At 37.9% G+C, this 24,689-nt stretch overlaps 1 protein-coding gene across 14 annotated transcripts in view; it reads left to right on the forward strand.

Annotated features, from left to right (window-relative positions):
* The window catches only part of MCTP1 (multiple C2 and transmembrane domain containing 1), a 542,541-nt gene that overhangs the window by 441,592 nt on the left and 76,260 nt on the right, over positions 1-24,689 (forward strand). For 10 of the 14 annotated variants that reach the window (XR_015254973.1, XM_086717790.1, XM_086717754.1 and 7 more), the window contains one exon: positions 5,183-5,302. The exons of the other annotated variants lie outside the window; for them this stretch is intronic. Coding sequence is in view for 9 of the 10 variants with exons in the window: in XM_086717790.1 (XP_086573916.1) it covers positions 5,183-5,302 (120 nt within the window). In the remaining variant the exon portion in view is untranslated. The remainder of the gene's footprint in view (positions 1-5,182; positions 5,303-24,689) is intronic. 14 annotated transcript variants of the gene reach the window in all.

The raw sequence follows: 24,689 nt of genomic DNA on the forward strand, positions 1-24,689 counted from the left end.
TCTTCTGCCTTCTCTGCCTACCTTTCAGGACTTTTTCCCTAAAGTTCTTTTTTGTAATGTGATACAAGACACGAATGATAATAAATTATATTATTTACCTTTCCATAAGTTATGGATTTAAAAAAAAAAAACATTCTGAATATTTATGATTAAAATTTAGGTTACTTTTAAAGTCTGGCCCAAATTAAAAATAAACAAACAAAAAGAAAGCCTAGCCCAAATAGACACCAAGTAATTGCATTCTGTAATGTTGATGCTAATATCATAGGCAAGACAACATTGATTTAGATGAAAGGTATATGGATTTAAAAGTGAAAAAAATTAGGGACAGGAATTAACATTCACAAAACTGCTAGTTGAGAACAAGATTCTTTTATATCAAGGGGCATGAGATTGTTAAAAATGGTTAACATTTAAAAGCCTGATTGTTTTGAGTTTAGATTTCACACAATCTGCAATGTATGCTAGTGTCATTTACTAGAAATAATGAATTTATGTAAAGACTTGGATTTTTCTTGTTTCAACTATTAGCAAAAATTTTAACTGCAAGCCCTCTGTTTAACACTTAAGATTTCCTTCCAGCAAATGCCTTTCAAACACAAATCCCTCTAAGAAACACTCCCCATCTGCTATAACTTCTCAAAGAGGAATTATTATTTTGGCCATTCTTGGAGGATTAGTCTATAAAGTCTTTGAATTTTGCAGAAACAATTTAAATAGGAAAAGCATTGAGTTGAAAACACTTGTACTTAATGAGTACTTTGTGATAAAGTGTTTTCTCATACTTTACATGAGTTGTTCCCCACAGCCAACCTGTGAAATAGGCAGGTGTTACCATCTCCATTTTATAAATAATGGAATAAAATAGAAGAGAAAAACTGATTTGCTCAAGGTCCTGTGGTCAAATAGCAGAAATGGAACTAAAACCACTTCTTCAGTCTTCTAGTCCATACCATATTTATCATACACCATTGTCTCCTTGGAAAAAAGGATGTGTATCAGTTAGCTTTTGCTATATAACAAACCACTTCATAATTAGTAGCTTGAAACAACTACCATTTATTTAGTGATGATTTATGAGTGAGCAATTTGGACCAGGTTCAGTTTGGGTTTTGGAAGTATGGGTCAGGATAGATGCTAGGACTTTTATGGTTTGTATTCATATTCTGTGAATGTGTCAGAGATTTTTTTTTTTTTTAATCATTCCTTGATTTCTTTTTCCATCCCATTTTGGCCTGTTATGATATCTGACTTTTTTCTCTCCAATTTAGGAATAAGTGGAGTCAGGACCAAGGATAGATCCTGTATGGTCTTGGCTTTCCTGAGGTTTCCCAGCCATTTTTCTTGTACTGCCCTAGTAGGACACTGAGGACCTGGTCTTGAGTGTTACCTTGGCTTTCTGTAGGAAAAGAGGAGAGGATCAATCTCGGTGCAGATAGGCCCCAGGGAGACGAAGCTTGAGTGTGGAAACAAGAAGCTAAAAGGCACTTTTCCTCCCTTGAGGCCTCTCTTAATTAGAGGATGCTCTCCAGCTAACAAGTATTATAATGATCACTAATATTATAGTGACTGGTTGCTTTTTTTTTCTTAGTGATTCCTAGCAATCTGAATCCAGAAACGATGTCGTATCCTAATTTTGAGCACTATTACATAGCACATAGGAAATATTCAATAAGTACCTCTTATTGTTAATCTGTATTTATGTTCTTTTTGTCTTTGACCTTTTGAAATCTCCAGTTAGATACTGAGAAAGAAAAAAAGAATGCTTTTGTATGTAGAGTTTATTCAGAGCTCCCTTGTTATTTTTTAACAAAAAGATACTGTCAACAGCAGATGATTTACCTAATCATCCAACTATTAGATTCTTAACGCAAAATAGAGAAGATTATTTTTCTACTGCCAAGATCCATAAAACTTATGAAATTCTACTTTATTTTTTTTCTCTTCTATATCTTTCCCCATCCTATGTTCTGGTGCCCATGTTGGTAGGGCATGTAAATACCATAGGTATTAATTAGGCATGTACAGTTCTGAGTACTGTATTTTTTTAAATGTTTATTTAATTTTGAGGGAGAGAGAGCACAAGCAGGGGAGGGGCAGAGAGAGAGGGAGACAGAGGATCTGAAGCTGGCTCCATGCTGTCAGCAGAGAGCCTGATGCGGGCCTTGAATTCGCAAATTGTGAGATCATGACCTGGACCAAAGTCAGACATTTAACCCACTGAGCCACCCAGGCACCCCCTGAGTGCTGTATTTTAAGAAAGCTTTTGCTGTATGGATTTGGATGTGGTGAGAGGACTATGCCCACAATGGAGATGTGCCCAGTGAACCATACCTTGTGACTGGTGCTTTAAGTAACTAGTGACATTGAATCTAGGGAAGAAAAAGGTATGATACGTGTCTTGATTACTTAGTTATCATCTAGAAAGCTTATTCTATGCAATACCTGTCCTCCAGCTAACACTGAGACATAGGCGTCCCACGTAACATTATTCTGGGTGACCTATCAGAACTCTAACACCAGTGAGTGGACATTACAAGATGGAATATATGCATTTAATAGATTTAAAATAATCAGAGTTGGTGCTGTTAACTGTGGAATCATCTGAGTCCCATCCCTGAGGCCAAAACACACCAAGTCAAGTTTATGACTGCATAGCCAGAATGGATAGAGAATCTTTATGTGCCTCAGAGAGAAACTAGTTAGTGGCATCCTAGGTTATAATTCTTTTTTCTTTTAATTATTTGTAACGTTTATTTTTGAAAGAGAAAGAGTACAAGTGGGGGAGGGGCAGAGACAGAGAGAGAGACACAGAATCTGAAGCAGGCTCCAGGCTCTGAGCTGTCAGCACAGAGGCCCACGTGGAGCTCAAACCCACCAACTGTGAGAGCATATCCTGAGCCAAAGTCGGATGCTTAACGGACTGACCCACCCAGGTGCCCCCCAGGTTGTAATTCTGAATACATTTTCATGAAGTTACTTGATGCTATATAGTGGCTGTATACTACTTTTACTAAACAATAATTAGGTAGACTTCTGTTAAAAGACTTGGGAACCTAATGCCCATTTATTCATATATTCAGCAAATATATATTTATTGAACACCTACTGTGCCCAAGCACTGTTCTATGCTCTGGGGATAGAACAGTGAATAAAAAGAAAAAGTCCTTATCCTTAAAGAGCATATTTTCTGGTAACAGCCTAAATTTTACTAATAAATGTGTAAATAATTAATATGGATCCCAGCCAAAAATTATTTTCCCTTTTACATGTGTTCATGTCTATCAAATTTGCCTTAATTCATTTCCTGAATAAAGAATTATCTTTTGAAAACCTATTTTAATAGAATAATCAAAGCCATCAATTATAATTTGTATCATCTTTACATATATTGCATAAGTTTCAAAACTTAAATAGAAATATTTGCTTTTTCTGGAGATCCTTCTACTTCTCTCATGAAAGAAAAGATAAGGCTTATGTCTCATGCATTGATATATTTGAGATTTTTCTTATTCATGAACTTGAATCTATAGTTACCATGTAATTCTGTCTAAAATTAATTTCTTGGGTTACTAAATCATTATTTATTGGTGTGGGTTATAAATATCCAATTATTTAGTAAAATATATAATTTTCAGGATTTAATGTCACATAAAAAATAGATGGCACAATGTCATGAAGTCATTTTAAATATTAGGAAAGGGATGTTAAAGGTTATAAGGTCTATAGTCCTGTGTTTAGAAATGAAAACACTTTGGGGCACCTGGGTGGCTCAGTCTATTAAGCATCCGACTCTTGATTTCTGCTCAGATCGTGATCGCAAGGTTTGTGGGATTCAGCCCCATGAGTCTTTGCTGACAGTGCAGAGACTACTTGAGATTCTCTCTCCCTCTCTCTCTACCCCTCCCCCACTCGTTCTCTCTCTCTTTCTCAAAATAAATGAATAAACATTAAAAACAGGGTGTTCTCTACCACTCCACACAAGTTCATTTTCTCTGCCATCTTAATAAGCTGTATGCTTGGCTGAGGTTTATTGAGAAGGCTGCAAATGGTCCATGCTGCCATGCCTGGCAGGAATGTTCTTAGGGCATTGCTCCTAACCCTTCTGGCCTGTCGAATGCAAGATGTCTGTATTACCCCAACCAGCTGGCTCAAATCTCCACTTATACCATGGTTCCACTAAACCTTAGCAGGAGGATGACTTTCCACTTCTCAGTAACAGAATAAGTACTACCTGAGGACTTTAGTCGACCATAATTGACTTTCTGAGTTTCAGAAGGTATTGCTAAACATTTACACAATAATACAAATGGGTTTGAGAGCTTATTGGGTACCAAGCAGTGTGTTAACTTCTTACCACGTCTCAACTGTGTAATTGTCACAGCCTCTCGGATGAATACTCTTATCACCTCCATTTTACAGGGGCAAAACCTGAAAGGAGGATGCATGTGGTGCCAAAAGTTATGGGACTAGTCAGCATTAGGAATAGAATCCAGCTCTTCACTCCCTTCACTAAATCATCTGACTTAATGTTGCCTTATTTGGTAGCCAGAGCCACAGACCCAGAGAATTCAGATGATCTCTTCAGGATTACAAGACTTGGGGGGTGGGGAGTGGTGGGGTGGGTAGGGCGAGTCACACTTGGTACACAGTGCTGGTTATTTTACACTTCTTGGTAGCAGTGCTTTTATTCATAATGTGAGATCTTTGCTCTCGGGTGCGGACTTGGTATTTTCATCTGCCTATGAAGCGTGTTGCATTGTGAGACTTTTTTTAAAAGTCCATGATATTAAATAGTGATTCATTATTTATCATCAAGGCAGATAGAGGCTGTATCTGACAATGTAGTGAAGCTCATTGGGCAGCCTTTTTTTTTTAACTGTATTTTGTCCAACCTAACAATAATTTCACTAGGGGAGAAAAATTAAAATCGCCTCATTGACAGTGTAATGATAACAGTTTTCCTTCATAGAAATTAAAGTAAAAATCTTAACAGTAAGTTTCCAGGGGTCAGTTGTGCTTTTAGAAAAATGCCTAACAAATTCTCAAGTCTTTGTTTTCAGGATACATCTTTCCATTCTGAAGCATTTAGTTTTATGGTTTTAAAGTGGAATATGGATAAGAGAGTCCATTTAATGAAAGTCTGAGTTGACTCATCTTTTTTTCTCTCCTTCTCCTCCAGCTCTTCCTCTTTGTTGTCTGGAACTTTGAGCTCTACATGATACCACTGGTTTTGTTGTTACTATTGACATGGAACTACTTCTTGATAATATCAGGGAAAGATAACAGGCAACGTGATACAGTAAGTTTCTACTTTCTTATTCGTATGTGTTTTTGTTCTTATTCCGAGTCGCTCTGACAAGGTCAACATCGATTCATTTTTACAAACTAGAAATTCTGTTTATAAATACTCACGTTTGGATGAGAGTTTTAATCAGTTCAAAACTAACAATTCTTTGGTCCTAACAGAATAAAAAGTATCACCTATTTCTAACATGACTTGTCTTGGTAGGAACTAAAATCAAGAGCCCACCAAAGAATGAGCTATGATTTTTAATTATAAATGGATTATTTCAAACGAGTATTTCTTTTGCTCTCCTTATTTGTTTTTATGTCTTAATCTCGAATTTAGACATAATATCATGAAATTATTTATGATCAGACCGAACGAATGTATTTTATTTAAGACATTTCTCTGTAGTCTGTCATTGGAAGGAAGGAATGATTGATGGTTGTTGGCCTGGAAAAGTGCATAAAGTACCTTAATTCAATGAACATTCACTGAACAACAGCAAATATCTTTCTTTGTGTCAGGGTTGTACTAGAATTACCAGCTGGAGGATAAAGAGCTTTCTTTTAACCTAGGAAAAATTATACTGAACCCACCTGCCCTCTCTGGCATTTTCGAAAGTTTTTAGAGTCTGTGAGACAGCCTTCTCTCTCAAAAAGAGTTCTAGACTGAGAAGCAAAAGCTAGCCCCACATTATTATCATATCTGTTCTGCCAACTTTCATTCCCCTTAGATTATCTCAGTCACTATACCCTTAGTGAACATACAACTTCAAAAAGCTTTCCTATATGTAAATGAATGGAGGGAGGTGTCTTCTCCAAATAGGACATTTGCGATCTGATAACTTTATAGATAGTTACTGAGAAGACTTTAAAGGTTTTTCAAATGTGGGAATCTATTTGGTAGCTGTTTGTCTTCATCAGATTACATAGATTTTTTTTTTTCCACCATTAAGAATCTACATTTGATTTCCAGTCAGGAGTTGCTGCCATCTACCATGTCCATAAGGGTACAGGAACCAAAGTTGTTTGATCATCAGTTGAGTAACATTATGTCATACTTTATTATAATAGCATCATCACAGTTGCAAAAACATACCTGTGACCTAAAACAATTTCCCTTTTAAACAATTCAAGCAAAACACACTTTAAATGGTAACACAGGGAGAACCAATTTCTTCAGGATAATTTTCTTTATCATCAAAGGAAAAGAAACATCCTGATGCACAGCCATCTACTACATGGCAAAGTTGCCAACAAAACACCATGTTTATTTTCCTGTTTAATTTGTATATATTTCTGTTTCTCTCACATGACTGTATGTTTGAGGGAGGGGACTCTTTGTTCATCTTTGTACTTGCCACTTTCTCTGGCAAGTGTTTTGCAAGCTTGAAGTGTTGAAAACATTTTTTGTAAGGTTTAGCAAACCAAACATGAGATTGTTAACAGAGATTTTAATGGTTAGGCAGTATTAACAGATGAGAAGTTATTATTAGCAAGGATTTTATGGATATATATATATATATATATATATATATATATATATATATATATATATATATTAAATTTCACACTGAGAGACAAGCCCCAAATGCCATAAGCATTGGTGTCATGGGGACTAATAGGTGCTTTTATCAATTAATCCAGGATGTTTTCTTTAAGAAATGAGACTCACTCAGACAATTGCTTTTTTGTTGCGTTTATTTCGGGGAGATTGTCGAGAGAGAAGAATATCTATTTTTCATTCGGTTGCCTTGAGACAAATTTGCAAATAAGATTATTTGCAAATAGGAAAAAGTGTTAATTTAGTTCCAGCTTCTTAATCCTATGAGGGGGCTTATCTTCAATATTTAGTCATTGGTTTGAGTATTCTTAGTGAAAAATTCTGTAACTGTAGAGTTTGCTTGTTATCTTCTCCAGAATACACCTGCCTTGTCTGGAAAGGTCCACTTTTACAGGGGAAATAGTAGTCTATCATGTATCCTCTTGGGTTTACAATTCTCTAGGAATTTTTATGACTACTGAAAAGTTACTATTATGTAAATTTCTCTACTGCCCTTTTCCCCCCAAAATATAATTCCAATATTGTATTTACCAAATCTTTTGTTTTAGACATATCTCTAAGGGAGTTCCCCTTTAGCCACAAACAACATTTTATTCCTTCAAGTTTCATGAAATGCCAGCTACACTCCATAACTCTCAGTAACTGCTTTTTATTTGCCCACACTATCCACATATTCTTGTCTTCCTAGATGCCAGAGCAGCAATCACAACATTTCATTCAGTTTTTTACTCAGTGGCTCCATTGAGACTTTATGTAATTTTTAAATCCAATCTGTCTAATTATGTATCTTTTGTCATACCTAACTGTGCATTTGTACTGGTTGCTCCTTTTGAAAACAAACCTGGATTACACCTTGCTGCTTACAGTTTATGCACGTATGCACGCATACACACACACACACACACACACACACACACACACACTTCTGTACATATACATATACGTTCATACACACATACATACACATATATGTAAATCAAGGGAAAGTGTTTGTAGGGGCTGCCGTGCTCTGCCTAACTGACTCTACTGCATAGTGCATAGCACTGGAGGAAGGTATTTTGCCCTGAGTCCTTATTAACCACACCACTGTGTGATTCTAGAAACCTTTCTGTTTTGAGAGAGAGACAGAGACAGAGACAGAGAGAGAGAGAGGAGGAAGAAGGAGGGTGGGTGGGCTGGCAAATTTTCTGTCATTAAAAAGAAAAACATCATTTGTACATTCAGCTGAGAAAATTCAATCAGGATGAAAATTATAAAAGAAAAACAAATCAAACTGACCTTGAGCTTTGTATGCAAGAGAAAAACCGAAGTATCATTTCCATGATATAAGAAGTTGAAAAAAAAAGAAAATAAATACTGTGAGAGATGAAAAGTGCATCAATGGGTAAAAATTCTGTCTTCACCATATGGGTTGATAGTTGAGATTAATACCAAAATAGGAAAGGATTTCTTTGTGTGTTTATTGTTTATTAAAGAGACCATTTCCTTTCTTGGATGCTTAAAATTGTAGGAGCTAAAACCCCCTATCTTTTCTTTACCGTGGTGCCTGTTCTAGTTTAATGAGAAAAATGAGATGTAATCCTTGCCGAGTAAGTTTTGCTGCATTTAATGAGCTGAACCCTTTGAGAACAGGGTAAGGAAACAGCCGTTCCTGAGGCTAATGCTGTAGGCTCAGAGGTGCATATGAGAAAGAGGCGTGGTTAGAAGTGGTATTTCACCTCTGCTGGTTCCCAATTGGATTTGTTAAAAATAAGCAGTCCTACATCTGAGTCTACCTACACTCAGACCATGACATTAAAATTTCTGGCATGAGAATTGTTAGGCTTTTCCAGAAAAAAAAAAAAAAAAAAAAAAAAAAAAAAAAAAAACCTGTTGAATAAATACATGCTTCATTCAGATATGTCTCGGCAATGAAGGGGATATAAAGACAGGAATGTCATACTTGTCTTGGTTTGAGCTGTCACTCCAAACCCTGAGGAAAATTCCCTCCTGCAGTGCCCATTAGGCTTGTCCCAACTACCCACATTATAGTTACTGTAGACCGAAATTTTTAAGTTAAAGAGTAGATGCCAGGAAGTTGCCTTTACTTGGGGCTTAAACACTACTGCATGCTCATTACGCCCTGGGCACCATGTTAGGCACATTCTTTCCTCATGTCCTTCATCTCGCCCCCAGGAGAGAAAAGCTGATTATATCTGCCTAGCCAGTGGGTTGGGTCATCCTAAGTGCCAGCTGGTGGTCTCTTCCTCTGTGGTAAGCAAGGGAACATTCTCATGTGGAATAAGCATGGCCATAAGAGCCCTTCCTTGAGAGAAGGGAATCAAGTCTCAGAGAAGGAAAGACCTGGGTTGGTCAAGCAAATCAGCGGTCTCTTGCACCTTGTGAGGCATAGGTTTCATTATTAGTACTTTACATACAGAGAAACCAGCCAGCTTACCCAAAGGGACACAGAACAGGCATACAGTTGGAAAGTAGCAGAATGGGTTTAAGAGTCTGTCAATCTGTCTGAAGTTTTTACCTCTAACCACCAGTCAAGTGCATTACTCTTGAGACTGTATTTTGATACATCTCATGTCTCCCTGGATACCTTTAGAGCAAGTTTCTCCCTTGAGCTTTAAAAAAGCCAGTAGCAGGGCACCTGAGTGGCTCAGTTGATTGAGCATCCAACTCTTGATTTCTGCTCAGGTCATGATCTCACAGTTCATGAGTTCGAGCCCTGCATTGGACTCTGTGCTGACAGCACAGAGCCTGCTTGGGATTCTCTCTCTTTTCTTCTCTCTTTGCCTCCCCCCTGCTCATGGTCTCTCTCTCTCTCTCTCTCTCTCTCTCTCTCTCTCTCTCAAATTAATAAACATTAAAAAACAGTAGAAAAGCCAGCAGTATGAATTCCACCTTCAAGCATGCAGATTGATGGAAAACCTTCATTTTCCCCACTTCGCCTCCATATCCTCCTTCTCTTCAGGGAAATGGAACAGTTATTTATTAAGCAACTTCTATGTATCAGGTATCCTGCTAAGCCTTTTTATACACACTATCTCTTTTAATTCTTTATAATAACTTTATCAAGTAAATTACTCTAAATGGTTTTATCATCATTTTACAAATAAGGAAATTCAAAATCTAAGAAGATAAATAATGAACTCCATAGAGTAAGTGAGATAGGAACCTAGAGTGTACCCTGTTCTAAAGTCCCAGGCTATTTCCATGGTATATTCTTGGGCATGCCCTTCCCAAGGGCTTACTTTCTAAGTGTCCAGAGCCTTATATGGAATCAAGTATCCCCCCGAATCCTTCTTATGAGGTTCCCCATGACCTCTCAAAAATTGGTGTTGGTCCCTGTTTGATCCCAGGTGACCCCACTGATTTCAAAATTGTTCATGACCTGTAGGACCACCTTCAATCCACCCAGGTGAACATGGATGGGAAGAGTAAACCAGAGATGAGAATTAGTGATTAAAAGACTTTTAATGTTCTTGATATACAAAAATTCTTCAAGAGGTGTTTTTTAATTATACTTTAAAAGAACATTCATTTGTACTGTCATGATACTCCTCCCACATAGCAATCTCAGTTGCCTAATCAATGGAGGCATTAAAAGACTAAAGAGTAGGGTAAATCAATGAAATCATTCTCTGATTCATGATGTGACTGTGACACAAATTGAGCCAAATTCTGCCTTGCTAAAATACTTTAGTAAATGCTGAAATGTTTTGTTAGCTTCCTTAAATGGCAAAGCCCTCAATTCTGCTTTTCCCCTTTAGAATCATACTATTATTTCTTGTTGGATCTGTTCCCATTAAACCCAGAGCACTTATTTATAGAAATAAAGCTTATGGAGAGAGAATTGTCTTTGTTGCTAGAAATGCCAGTGGTTGGACGACTTGGGATGGTCCACCAAATACAAGCCAGCAAAGAAACATTTGCTTATTTGACCTGAATTCCTGTAAACCAAATACATTTGTCCTTTTCTCAGCCAGCTGCAAAGAAGTCCAAGGTGTAATATTTGAATAAGTAGAGTATTGAACAAGTGAGATATTCCTAACAGAATCTAAAGAGGCTGGCCAAAGCGGGCTGAGAAGAGAGGACTCCATAAGCAAAGCACTTTGAATGTACAGTTAGACCTTCTCTGGTTCAGTACTTTATCATTCACGGAAAGTAGCATAGACCACAAGCCTCCTCTGTTTGCATCTCAGTACCAAAAAAGACCACATACTTGCTCTTAACAGAAGCAGCACTGAGTCATACAGCCTGTAAACACATCTAAAAATGGATGATCAGTTTTTTCTTCTTCCTGCTTATTTCAACAGCAATTTTCTCAATTTTTTCAGAAGGTCACCAGCTTGCAAAAATCTGAGAAGGACCATGAAAAGAACCAGACCTTTAGTTTCCCAACACAGTCACTAACATTAAAAAAAAAAAAAAAAAGTAGAAACCAAACAGCCAATCAGATGTCAGTAGAAAAGTTTATCCCCTATGACTGCCCTCAAAGCTGTTCATCAACTGCTTAGCTGTGCCAGATAATCAGTCACCGGACAGATTGGTGTCCGCAGACACCAGTGATCATCAATGATCGTCACCTCATCAGGCTCTGGACACTGACCAGTAGATTTCTACAATTTTTCCACACTGCTCAAATGCCCCCCACCTCACCACCATGCTCTTATCCCCTCAGTCTCAGTAGATGCCAAGGCCTGTACCCCGCAGATTTCTCTCAAACTCTAGCCCCTAAAGCTCTCTGAATTCACCCCCAATTTAAGGTTGCCATATTTAGCCAGTAGATATACAGATGCCCAGTTAAATTGAAATTTGAGATAAACAGAGATATTTATCCTAAAATAGTATTCATTATTTACCTGAAATTCTGATGTAACTAGATGTTCTGTGTTTATCTGGCAGCTTTATCCCAACTACACCTTGAATTCTTACCTCAAGACCTTTAGGAAGATGAGCCCTTCTGAGACAAACTTCTGATTTTCGGGCCGCTTTGGTCTTTCTCCAACATCTTCAAGCATGTTGTGGAAGATCCCCTCACAGGCAGGCCCCATTCAACCTTACCTTCAGTTCTGTCTCCCCCCAATTCCAGCAGAATTGTTTGTTTGTATGTTTTTTTTTTTGTTTTTGTTTCCAAATGCAGAATGTTTATTGAACAAAGGGTGAGGGTACTGGGTGGAAGAGGGAGTTACAAACATGAACCAGGCAGTGCCCCTGCTCTTTTGTCATTTCTTTTACCCACAAAACCATGTTTCACCACTTGGGAGCGCAGGAAACCAAGGTTTTGCTGCTTGCAAAGGCTCCCACGTTGAGGCTGGACCAGAACACGGTTCTAACTGGCTCCCAGGCCAGGATTCTGTTGTTCTCTACTTGCATTCCACGGGCGCCCATTCAGCAGGTCCCCAGAGGGCAGCAACTTTGTCCGTGTAGCATAGTAAGAAGCAGGGGGAAGGAAGGAATGATGCCTTTCTCATCATGTAGATGGGTACCTGGGTTACCCAGGGGAAGCAGGTAACCTCTGCAAAGCCGGTAAATTTGTGTGAGACAAACATGGTGGTCCAGGGAGGAGCAGAGCAGGCCAGATCTCAAACTTTGTGGAAGCACATGTGCTGCGCCAGGCTCAAGTTGTCCTGGAAGCCACACATGCTTCTGGGGGACGTACGTGTAGCCAGCCACCCCTGGCACAGTTTGTGGTGTGATTACATGACAGGTGGCTGGAGCTCTTGAAGTGCTTGCCAAAGGAGCCACATGTGAAGGGCTTGAGGTCCAAGTGTGCTACATGGTGGTGCTGCAGCCACTGAAGCCGGGTCTCCCCAGCGCCTTATTCTGGGTCTGCCTCAGAGGCTCCTCCTCGAGCTGCACCAGGAACTTGGAGGGACCTTCTTGGAGTTGACCAGCAGGCAGCAGCTGGTCGAGGCCTTGTGCGCTCACCAGGGGACAGGGAGGGGGTAGGTAGAGAAGGCAAGGGAGGAGAGGAAGGGGGGCGGGGAGGAGGAGGAGAAGGAGTAGCAGCATACTGCTCCTGTTGCTGCTTCCCACCTTGGGGAAAAAGGAAGCTTTGAGGGGTGGTGGATGCAGGAGACCAGGACTGAGCATGGCCAGGATAGCAGCTGCATTGGAAGCAGGGATGTCTGGAGCAGAGTGTATTTGTGGTTTCCCAAATAGTGATACATTCTCTCTATGCGTTCTACTCTTTCCTTAAAAATAATATATTCATGGCATTGGCATGTCATTTACAAAAATTGGATCACCTTGGGGCGCCTGGGTGGCGCAGTCGGTTGGGCGTCCGACTTCAGCCAGGTCACGATCTCGCGGTCCGTGAGTTCGAGCCCCGCGTCGGGCTCTGGGCTGATGGCTCAGAGCCTGGAGCCTGTTTCCGATTCTGTGTCTCCCTCTCTCTCTGCCCCTCCCCCGTTCATGCTCTGTCTCTCTCTGTCCCAAAAATAAATAAACGTTGAAAAAAAAAAATTTAAAAAAAAATTGGATCACCTTACATGCACAGTTAGTACACTTACTTTTACATTTACTTTTTAAATATTTATTTTGAGAGAGAGGGAGAGAGAAAGAGAGAGTGAGTGCATACAAACAAGGGAGGGGCAGACAGAGAGGAGGAAGAGAATCCTAAGCAGACTTGGCGTTTTCAACACAGAGCCCAAAGAAGGGCTCGAACCCATGAAGCCATGAGACCATGACCCAAGATCATGACCCCAGCCAAAATCAAGTTGGACGCTTAATGGACTGAACCACCCAGGTGCCCCAGTACATCTACTTTTTATATCAGCAGAATATCCAGAGGATCCTTTAAATCAGTGGAAAACCCCATGATTATTATTAGCTACATAATTTTCACCATATGAATAATTTTTTCTTAAACACTCCTTTTAGAAGTATTTCAGATATTTCTTCCATCTCAATTAATGCTGTAAATAAAATTCTAACCAAATCTTTGGTCAGGTCTCTGGTAATGCCCTTTAGGACTATCGTCATAGGAGAATTTCTGGGTCAAAGTCTGTGTACATTTTAATTATTTTGGCAGTTAATACTATTTTGCCACCCAGTAAGATTTTAATATTTCATGTATATGTTCCTGGGTAACCACCTCACATCTTTATCATTTTCTCTACTAAATCATCCCTGACTTTCTCACTCTCTCCCCCTACCACCAGCATGCCCCTACCAAGTCATACCAAGAAGATAAGTGAACTGACCCCTCTGAGATCCCATACCTGTCTCACTATATTGTAATATTCACCTCACTGTGGGTCTTTATCACCAGGTTGAAATTGTTCTCATTGTATCTTACGTTTTTGTATCTACTCCCAGAACAGAGCAAGATGTCTCAGACACAGAAGTGTAGCAGTTCTCAAAAAATATTTGATGAATATATAAATATTTTAGTCTAATCTTTCTTTCTGGGTCAAAAATTGTCAATATTTTTGATTTAAGGAAATTATTTAATGTTTATTTACTTAAAAAAATTTTAGCATTTATATATTTTTGAGAAACAGAGAAAGAGCATGAATGGGGGACGAGCAGAGAGAGAGGGAGACACAGAATCTGAAGTAGGCTCCAGGCTCTGAGCTGTCAGCACACAACCTAACGCCGGGCTCAAACCCATGAACTGTGAGATAATGACCTGAGTCGAAGTTGGACGCTTAACCAACTGAGCCATCAAAGCACCCCTTTTAATGTTTATTTATTGTTGAGAGAGAGACAGACAGACAGACAGAATACAAGCAGGAGAGGGACAGAGAGAGAGGGAAACACAGAATCTGAAACAGGCTCCAGACTCTGAGCTGTCAACACAGAGCCCAACGCCAGGCTCAAACCCACAAACCACGAGATGATGACCTCAGCCGAAGTCAGACGCTCAACTGACTGAGCCACCTAGGCACCCCAAAAATTGTCTAATTTTTATGCAGGACTATTTCCATTCAACAAAAGTTTATTAAACATCTACAGGCGTGTCACTAGCTGTTGTTCAAAGATGATTAAGAGAGGGTCCCTTCCCAGGACAGTTTGTGGTCTAATGAGAGAAACAAACAACTAAGTCAAGTACATGAATATAATAGATGCAATAATAGGGGTGTGTATATGATTTGCAGGGTGTGCAACCAAAAGGGGTTTAGATCACCCCAGATGTATGTGCATGTGCTGCATATGTAAAGAAAAGGGGTCTGTTCATCTGTGACCACAGTTCTTATTCCACCCTTCAGTCCCTTTCACTAACTCCATGTTTGCCTTTAATACTTCTTCAGTATATTGGCTGTCTTTCTACTCTATTCTCAGACTGTAGCAAAACTTCAAATTGGAAAGATAAAATTATAGAACGGTAGAAGATGAGTGTTACCTGTACGTGACATCTCAGTTCATACAGAGAAAGATGTAAAGGAAAACATTTCTATTTTTAAAAGTCAATTTACTAAAGATTCTCCTCACTGGAAGGCATACTTGTTGGTTTGGATCTGTTAAGACTCAGAAGAAAGGTAGAATTAAAGTTAGCGGTAGCTGCCATAGAGGATGCTTGTAGTTACTCTCGTATCTTGCCTGAATCCTTCCCACCTTGTTCAGATTCTCCAAAGACGCATGTGAGAGATAAAGAGGGGAGCTTCATTCTTCTAGAGGATTCTTCCCTGAAAGATAGCTCCTTTTCCACCAAATGAATTGTCTTGGCAACCTTGAAATAAACCTGAGTATCTTGCCCCCATAAATAATGGATTTTCTCTTACTTGGTCCCCAAATCACCCCTGGTGTCTCAGAAACTCCTTGAAAAGCCAACTTTCTAAACTGCCTTCAAAGCCTCCCGTAGATCCAAAGAACTCATTACCTAGGTGGTTCTCCAAAGTGTCCAACCCAGGCGTTTACCTGTATGTCAACCAAATGTTTTTATTACCTTTGTTCTTCGAAAAGGTCTTCCCCTACAGTTTTGTCATTTCTCTAATTGAAGAGGGAGCTGAAGGAAAGAAGAAAAAAGGATACTCACAGTTTGGGTCCCAGTTCCCAGGGTGGATATGTTATTCTCCCTCTCCCTCTTTTTAGTGGTAGCCTGTTTGTTCTTTGTGAATGATTTTGCCATCTCCTTGTAGCTAGCCAAAACTCCTTGGAACATTATGGTGAGGGAGGTATGATATACAGTCAACAGAAGCACTTTGTAGTGTAGCTGACTCATGACCCCTTGACTAGTTTGCATTGCTAGTCCTGATCATTATACCCTTTGTAGTGGGTGGTGTTGGCACAGGGTTTCCTGTGATATTTGTGGAGATTTATTGTCCTGGTTCAGAAAGGTGACAAGAAAGTGCAAGACTTCAATTAACAAACTAAAAGTAGAAACCAAATGGTATGTCTTTATCTGCTTGTGGAAAATGTTTGTAAATCAGAACTATTATAGGGGTCCAATAATTCTGAGCGTTTTATATTCATAATTTTTTTAGTGTTATATGATACACATTTACCAAGGGCATGCAGACTTAAAGCCTTTCCACCATCTTGTACATAGAACTGTAATGGTACATGTAGGTAACCAAACGAAAATATCCCTTCAAGGGCATTTTCCGTCATTGTTACTGAATTTATTTCATCATGCGAGAAAAAATAACTATCGTACCATGCCATTTGTTTTTTTAAATAGCCAAATATTTTGGTAGCATGCTTAAATGGAAGAAAGTCAGTTCATCTAAACGAATTTCCAACTGAGCGACACTCCCACAGGCAGCATCAAAAACATCTTAAAAATCAGTGTCGCCACTACTCATTTCCAGGTGGTTGAGGTTAAAAGACCAAATTTTGAAATTAGGAAGACATGGATTTAGCTCAAGACCTTCCCCCTTGTTGGCTATACAAATTTACTCATTCCCATGAGCTGCAGCTTCCTCATCAGCAAGAGGGATAGTACCCACCTTGCTGAGGTCTTGTGAGGATTGAAGAGACAACCTACTGTCTTATACTGAGGACCCAATAAATGACAACTAGGCACCTGACCATGTGGAAAACAGGACAAACCAGGGTGACTATAATGAGGGTTTAAACATTGTATGTCACTTCTTCTCTTGAAGAGTTCCCTTGTAAATGCTCTTGAAGAGGATGGTTTTCTATGACCATCAGTCTTGGTTTTAGGCTTATAGACAAAGACAGCACTGTCACAGAAAGACTTCCTGTGTCTATAACCCCCCTGCTATGTGTATGGAAGTCCCACAAATATAAAAACTGTACTTTGTATCAGAAAAAAAAAAAAAAGCAGATGAAGAAATTTGACCCATCCTCTACAGATGAAAGCTTCTTCGTCACTGGTTTTACAGAAATACCATAAATAAATGCCGTTTTCCAGATCATATCAATAGATATTTGAAAGAAACATTTTTCTTGTTTATTGTAATACAAACCTCCACCATGCACAATGCATAAAGACCAGGGCCAGCAGCGCTGTGAGCAAGGAACAGGGCATTTTTCTGAAACCATCTTTGAGTCCAAAACCACAATACACCTTTCTAACAGCCTCTCTCTGGATGTCGACTAAGAGAAGGAGGAAGGTAAACCCACACTAGCGTACCAGGCCTGGGCACAGGGACTAATTTTAATAAATCAGAATAGAACATGAAAATGTCAACTTAATCAAGCATTTAAATTTTATTAATCAAGCCTAATTTTTATGAGTGCAAATAATCACTGAAGCTGGACAAATTTGTTCTCGATTGCATCAGAAACATAATTTTAATATTTAATGGACTGATGAATTTAAATGGAGAATTATCTTTATGAAACATGCTCTTCATAATTTGCCATTAAATGAGAAATAAAAAAAATCAACATAAATCTTACATAAAGGTTATTTAACTAAATGTTGGTACTATAAATATTATAAATGCATTATGCACTAATTTAGCAATCATACAGTACACTACATAAAGCAGACATGATAAGTGGACCAGGCAAGCTTTTCCTAGAATATAGAGCTCTTGTGTTATATTGTGGGAAGCTCATGATAAAACGGTTACGGAGGTTTTATGTGAGGTTTCGTGAACATTCTTTTCATTCAGGCTTTTATGCTACAATTCGCCATTCACCACAGACATTCTTTCCAGTTCAAATGTAGGTCTAAACCCACATGGGCTTTCTTTTGTGAGGTGATTATTCTTTACAAAAAGAGATAAAAAATATTTTTATCATTATTATTTATAGAAAAAGGATATAAAGAAAAAAAACTAAAGTTTTCTGACTATGGTTTTTTGACATTCACAACGCAGTCTCTTTTCAAAGTTAGATTCTTCTCACATAATGTTCTCAGGCTTCAGAATATTCTAGGCACAAGAAGAACAAAAGAAAAAGAAAATCAAATTAGTGTCGGAATATTTTTCTCCACACATGTCCACCTATTCCCCTCACCCCTCCATTACCCCCAACAGACTGCTTAAAATAGGGAGTAGAGGTGAATTGCTGTAAAAAGTGAGTCAAACCTAATAGAGCAGTATGGTCCAAAAGTCTGCGAACATTAATCTCCAAGGTAAATGATTGTTGTCGTTGTTTTCAAATTCTGTTGTTCTCAAAGTGTAGCATTTTCCTCTTTTCCATGTGCTAAACCTTACATTTACCTGAAGAGGGACTTCTTGACGATTGCAGCTTTAATGCTCCCCAACATGTCTGCAGGGGTTAGAACAATGCATGTTTCTGAGAAGAATGTAGATGTGGTAAGTCTAACAGAGGTCACACGGCTCCCTCCTCTTGCTTGGCAGAAAATGTTTTAAATGGATAATGTGGACTCTTGATGAGATACTTAAAATAAAAATTCCTACGGTGGCTTTAGAGTTTGAAACATTTAAAATTGTACCCCCTCCCTTCCTTTTTTTTAAAACAAATTTGTGCTTCTGGAATGGAAATCTGGTTTTATAGAGAGAGGCTCGAGTGCATAATTTTCTTTTTTATTTGAGATCTGTTTACTTTGAATTCACAGAGAAATTTGCCTTTGAAAATACTAAATTTTATAGAATAGATTAGCGCTACATCTAGTGATCTTTTAATTTCACTTCGCAAAGCATATTAAACAATTCAATTTGGGGGGCTTTTTATATACTTCTTTTCTAACCTGACCAAAAAAAAATAGTTTCAAAAAAGCATTGTTATTTAAAAAGCACACTGTTGGTTAAGAGTTGACCTATTTTTCCCTGCTCAGTCAAATTAATATGCACCATCCTAAAGACACCAAGCTTAGAATTTTTCCTGCCAGCAAAAACACAATACATTGGGAAGCCTTTAGATGGAGACATAGTTCAAATAAACACTAGAATTCCTTTCACAGTGCTTTGTGTAAGTCTAAGAATGAACATTTAAGAATACTCAGAAGGAAATATGAAAAGAAATTCATTTAAGATGCTTATACTGATTATAGAATTTATATTATATTTAGTCTTTCATAATGGAAGAGGGTTCCTGCATATTAAGCTGACACTTAATAAAATAAAAGGTTACATATTCTTGACCAGTAAAGTAAATTTACTGCCCTTGCACCTTACAGCAAAGCGTATTATACTGCAAATAAGAATGTTGTTGTTGATGATGCAGAGTACAGGCTATATGTAATCAGTGGCATGCATCAAAAGTCATCTGATAGCCACATTAAAGCCACATTTCCTATTAAGAATCAGACTAAATTACAACATGGCACTTCCCAGAATGAGCCAAGGAAATGCATTCTGCAAGAAGAAATAATTGTATTTGAGTGTCTCTGTGAAAATCAGGAAGTCTTTTAGCAGTAAGTAATAGTGCTTTTCTTTTTAGTCTGCCTTCTTTTGTATTGCAATATATTCAACCTCACTGGCAAGCCTATCACACTAATTATTATTACATCTAGTGGTTCAGTTATCTTGATGACTACTGTGGCTGAAATTCTCCAAGGTCAAATCTTTAATAGCGTGAATCAAACTAAGCAGCCATCATACATCCAGTTGCTTTTGAGATATACTAGATGAAACAGTGTATCCCAGACCTGTTTACGACTCTTCTTATTCCTGCAAACGTGGAGTAAATTACATGTGCAGCTTAATTGCGCCATTCATTTTGCAAAAGTTCCTTCTCAAAAATTTCGTGAGAAGCAGATGTGCTGTTGTGAAAATGACAGCCCAAGCACACCTATAATGATCTCATTGACCACAGAAGTCTTTAGCTTGACCCCTGGTACTTTTCAGTGATCTGAAATAATCTGACTGGTTATAGGCATCTTCTCAATCCATAGACTTTCAATAATTTCACATATTTACACATGTAATAAATTCATTGGCACACAAATGCATGCTCTGCTTGGTTTATGCACACACAAAATGGTATAAATGAACTCCAGACCATGTTGAAGAATACCGTTCTCTCCAAATTCCTCTATATCTCTAGGGTGGAAATAGGCATTTAGTTTGTAATGTGTCCAAATATAAGCATCTGTACACATTTGGATGTTCTCTGAATATGAAATTAAATATGAAACTTCTTTCTTTTGTGACAATTTTCTTTCTTTAATTTTTTAACATGCAGTTGCACATCTGGACAGCAGTGATTTCTTCTTTAATTTAAATGTGTTGCTTTTTTATAGACCGTGTTTGAGTAAAGCAATTTGAATTGTGCAACTATTCATTCTGAACATAGCAAAACATCTATTTAATTCAAAGATTATTCCCAAGGAAAAAAGTAAACAGATGAAAGAACCCGGTTTGTGTCAGCTTTGGCTTTTGAGATTTTCTGGCCTTGTGGTACTCAATCCTTATCTTACAAGAGTGACATAGCCAGGATCCTTTTGGTTCCTTTTTCTTTAAAGAGTTATAAATAAGTGGAAGACTTCATTCCTGGGAAAATCGTCATACAGAGTATTTCTAGAATTATTGATGGGCGTTTTAATCCCCTTTGGTCAGTTTTGTCTTAAAACATGCACCCTAAACTGGCATTAAAAAGCAGTAATTGGGATTCACTGCTCCATGATGACTTTAACAATGAAGTTTACCCGAGTCCACTTTTTCTCATCCCTTCACCACCTCAGTCATCCTTTTCCACATCCCTTGGTCCCTTCCCTTATATATCATTGTCTGGTGCAATAACATTAAACATGTCATGTTTTTATTCAGATTACCAGCACCATTATTAACATTTTCAGCCAAATAAAATTTTTATTTCCTTGCAAATCATAAAGCATTTAAGTTGTGTTGAATTATAATTAAAAGTCATAATCTGAAAAGAGCTCCTATGCAACTATATAACATATAGATTCTACAGATGCAATCTTGCTCCATTTGAAAATGGATTTTTAAAAAGTGCAGCCACATATTATGTTTTATATGTTAATGACAAGTGTTCAGCAAATATGGAATATGAAGGAAGAAATATTAGGCTTTTAAAAACAACATTATCTGCTTATTCTTTGGCTGTAATGTAGTTGGCATGCTGCATTTGGGGCTGTCTACGTGTGTTTTTAAAAATGTCATCTTTATTAGTATTACGTTCAAGGAATAGTACCAGGGAATCAGTTTCTTTCAAGACCTTCCTCCAGCGTGTGGCATATAAGTCTGTGACGAGCGACATTACAGAAGGTCATGTCACTTTTAACTGCTTGCATTACATCTTTCTGATTTCCCTAGTGCCCTTCCTTTGTTTGATTAATACTACTTGCTTTCAAGCAAGGTATCAGAAAGCATAATTTGGAAAGAGAATTCTAGAGCCGGTCTGAGATATCCCCCTTGAAGAAAAGGGAAAGGGGGGAGAAAAAAAAACTTGGTAAAAATTTATCTTTTTTTAACACATGTATTTTTTTTTCTCAAGGAAATCCTGCATATGTGTTGTTATTAAATTATTGTTGACAAATGTTTAGGCAACTGAACTTAATATACTTGCAAACAAAACTATGTAGTCCTTATGGGGTTTTATTTGAAGAGGAAGGAGCTGGAGTTTGAGACGAAGCCTCCTTTATTTTGTTTTCCTTTTTTAAGTGTTCAACTCCAGCACACTCTTTCAAAATGGTAGGTGTTGTTTGAGTTCTCTGGGAAAGGTTGCGGTTTTGTGCAGTCATTAAATGCACTTCAGTAATACATACAGTTTGTTTTGAAAAGCTCAGTCTGCAGTTTCAGTATTCATTGCATTTGGCCAGGGCTCACGTCTCCAAGCACAGCCCCACTTCTGAGACACTTTTGCCTTCCATAGCCTTCCATGGACCGTTAACACCTGAAAATTAGCAAAAGCATTATCATTTTAATTGGGAATACTTATGCAAGCCTCTACCTGTGTCCCATTGTGTGTTTCTTAGTGTCTGTGAAACATGAATCGAAATTTTGTATGTCATTAAGAAGACTGAATATTTTGCCCAAGAAAAAAATACATAATTTAATTTTTAAAAATTACTGTTTAAAATATTCTTGATGCTATTTTTCTTTTCACTAATAGCTAACATTTCTGAACACTTACTTCGATACAGAAACTGTGCTAAGGACTTTAAACACATGATTTCATTGGATCCTTAATCAACACTGTGGGATAGGTGCTATTATCTCCATTTTCGAAGCCACCTTAACTTCACCTGAGCAAAATGTAATAGTGGGATAATTCTGAAGCAGCTTAAAGGCATCCATAGGAAAGCATCAGTATTATAAATCCTCGTTTGTAGATGTTTATGATGTAACATTAAAAAGGCACTGGAGAAGGGGAAAAGCCCTCACTAGAGCGCTAAAACACAACACAAAGGCCTCTCGCTAACACAACACTTTTCTGCCAAATGTAAAAGCAAATGGTTGTATTGGGTGGTTCTGGCTGCACATTTGTAGAGCAATTGTGCGTAGCCAATTACCCACTTGTGCAGGGTAAGAACAGTTTGGGTTTTGCAAATGAAGAGCCTGATTCTGAAGACCTCTTTGAGTTGTTCTTGAACATAAGATCCACAGCTGATTTGGAAATTGTGTAAATTAAGCTATTGGCTTGTTTTGTTTCAATAATACTTGGGAATTTTGAAAATTAACTTGAAGGTAGTACAAATCTCCAAATATTAAAGGTTAAATACTTATGGTTTCTGTGTCCAGGCAAATATTTGAAGGCATTTTGAATATTTGCTTTTATTAATCTGTATCACTGATTAGGTATAGGTCTTTCCAGACAACTTAGTTCACTTCTGTGAGCTAGTTCAGTTCTTTTACATAAAAGCCTATTTAAAGACATAAAGAATATGGGCACCTGGGTAGCTTAGTCGATTAAGCGGCCAACTCTTGATTTCAGCTCAGATCATGATCTCAGGGTTCCTGAGATCAAGCCCCACGTCAGGCTTTGCACTGACAACACAGAGCCTGTTAGGGATTCTCTCTCTCTCCTTCTCTGTCCCTCTCCACCTCTCTCTGTCTCTCTGTCTCTCTCTCCCTCTCTTAAAATAAATAAATCAATAAAAACTATAAAAGAAAACAAAAAAAAGAGATATTAAGAATTGTTGATGCAATCATTTATTCATTCTATCAACAAATATTTCTTGAACATTAGTATGCCCCTTGCAATCTGTTAGGCACAATCTGACACCATTTTTCTTTCCTAGCACCTGCAGTATGATCATACATACTAAAGAGAGGCATATAATACATTTTTAATAATAACTAGTGAAAACACTGAGTTTATGCAAAGGAATAAAAGTATACTGTACTATTCATTTCTTTTGATAAATGACTTTGTGTGGGTAATTTAAGGAAAACATGACTTAACCACACCACATCATTCTGTTTTATACTTTTAAATGTATACAACTTTTACTGAAAAATAAAAATGGATAATAATGACCAGCCTAAAAAATTACTTAATCTAAATCAAAACTTTTAAACTCGTTTTATTAGAGACACAAAATTGTAATCATTTTAATAAAACTTATGAGAGTTAGGTGACTTCATCCCCTGCCCCAATAATTGAGCAAGGGGTGAGAACTGCCTCTGTGCTATCCCACTGTCTGGATTTGAGTTCTGTTTCAGCTACTTGCTGTGTTAGGTGAATTCTTTGGAAGAATGCAATGTACTGAAATACTGTCGCTGTTTCTCCTATTTAAACCTCCATCAAAACTAGCCCAATTTGGAATTGCCTAGCTTATAGCACCTTGATTATACATTGTTACTATTACTGTCTATATACTTCTGAATACTTCAAAATTGCAGGAAATTAAAAGCCAACATGAAAGATTAGCTTATAGGCTCCATTTAAATTCTATTGGATTATAAACCTCTTGAAGGCTGACATGAGTATAGATGAAATTTCTGTGTTTTTCATCTTTATATTCCTGCATTACCTAGCACTGTGTTTCTTGGACAAGGAGCTTTATAATAAATGCTCATGGAGTTGCTGAGTATAGTTAGAAGTAATGTTAAGAGTCCTTTCTTGGTGAGGTTTAATTGCTTTATATGTCTTCAAAATAAGTGTAAACTCTCACCAGATATTGGAAACAGTACTTTGTACTATTATGGTTCTTTTGAAATGCTGAATGTCCAAATGAAAGACCACAAAATTCTACCATATAATAGAACATTTAAAGCAGGCCATTAAATTAGGAACAATCTCAGAACACCTGGGTGGCTCGGTTGAGTGTCTAACTCTTGACTTCAGCTCAGGTCATGATCCTAAGGTCGTGAGATCAAGCCCTGCATCATGCTCTATGCTGAGTGTAGAGCCTGCATGGGACACATTCTCTATCCCCTTCTGCCCCTCTCACCTGCTTGGGCTCTCTCACTCTCTCTCTCTCTCTCTAAAATTAAAAAAGAAAAAAAATAAATTAGGAACAAGCTCACAAGCTGTCAGATGCTTTAGGTTCTCTATTGGTTTATGAGAAATGGAAGTTTGTGTTTGGGCTATTATTTTAAATAAGTTA

This window comes from Puma concolor, chromosome A1 (assembly GCF_028749965.1).
Source record: "Puma concolor isolate L17-30 chromosome A1, mPumCon1.1.hap2, whole genome shotgun sequence".
NCBI classification, from domain to species: domain Eukaryota; kingdom Metazoa; phylum Chordata; class Mammalia; order Carnivora; family Felidae; genus Puma; species Puma concolor.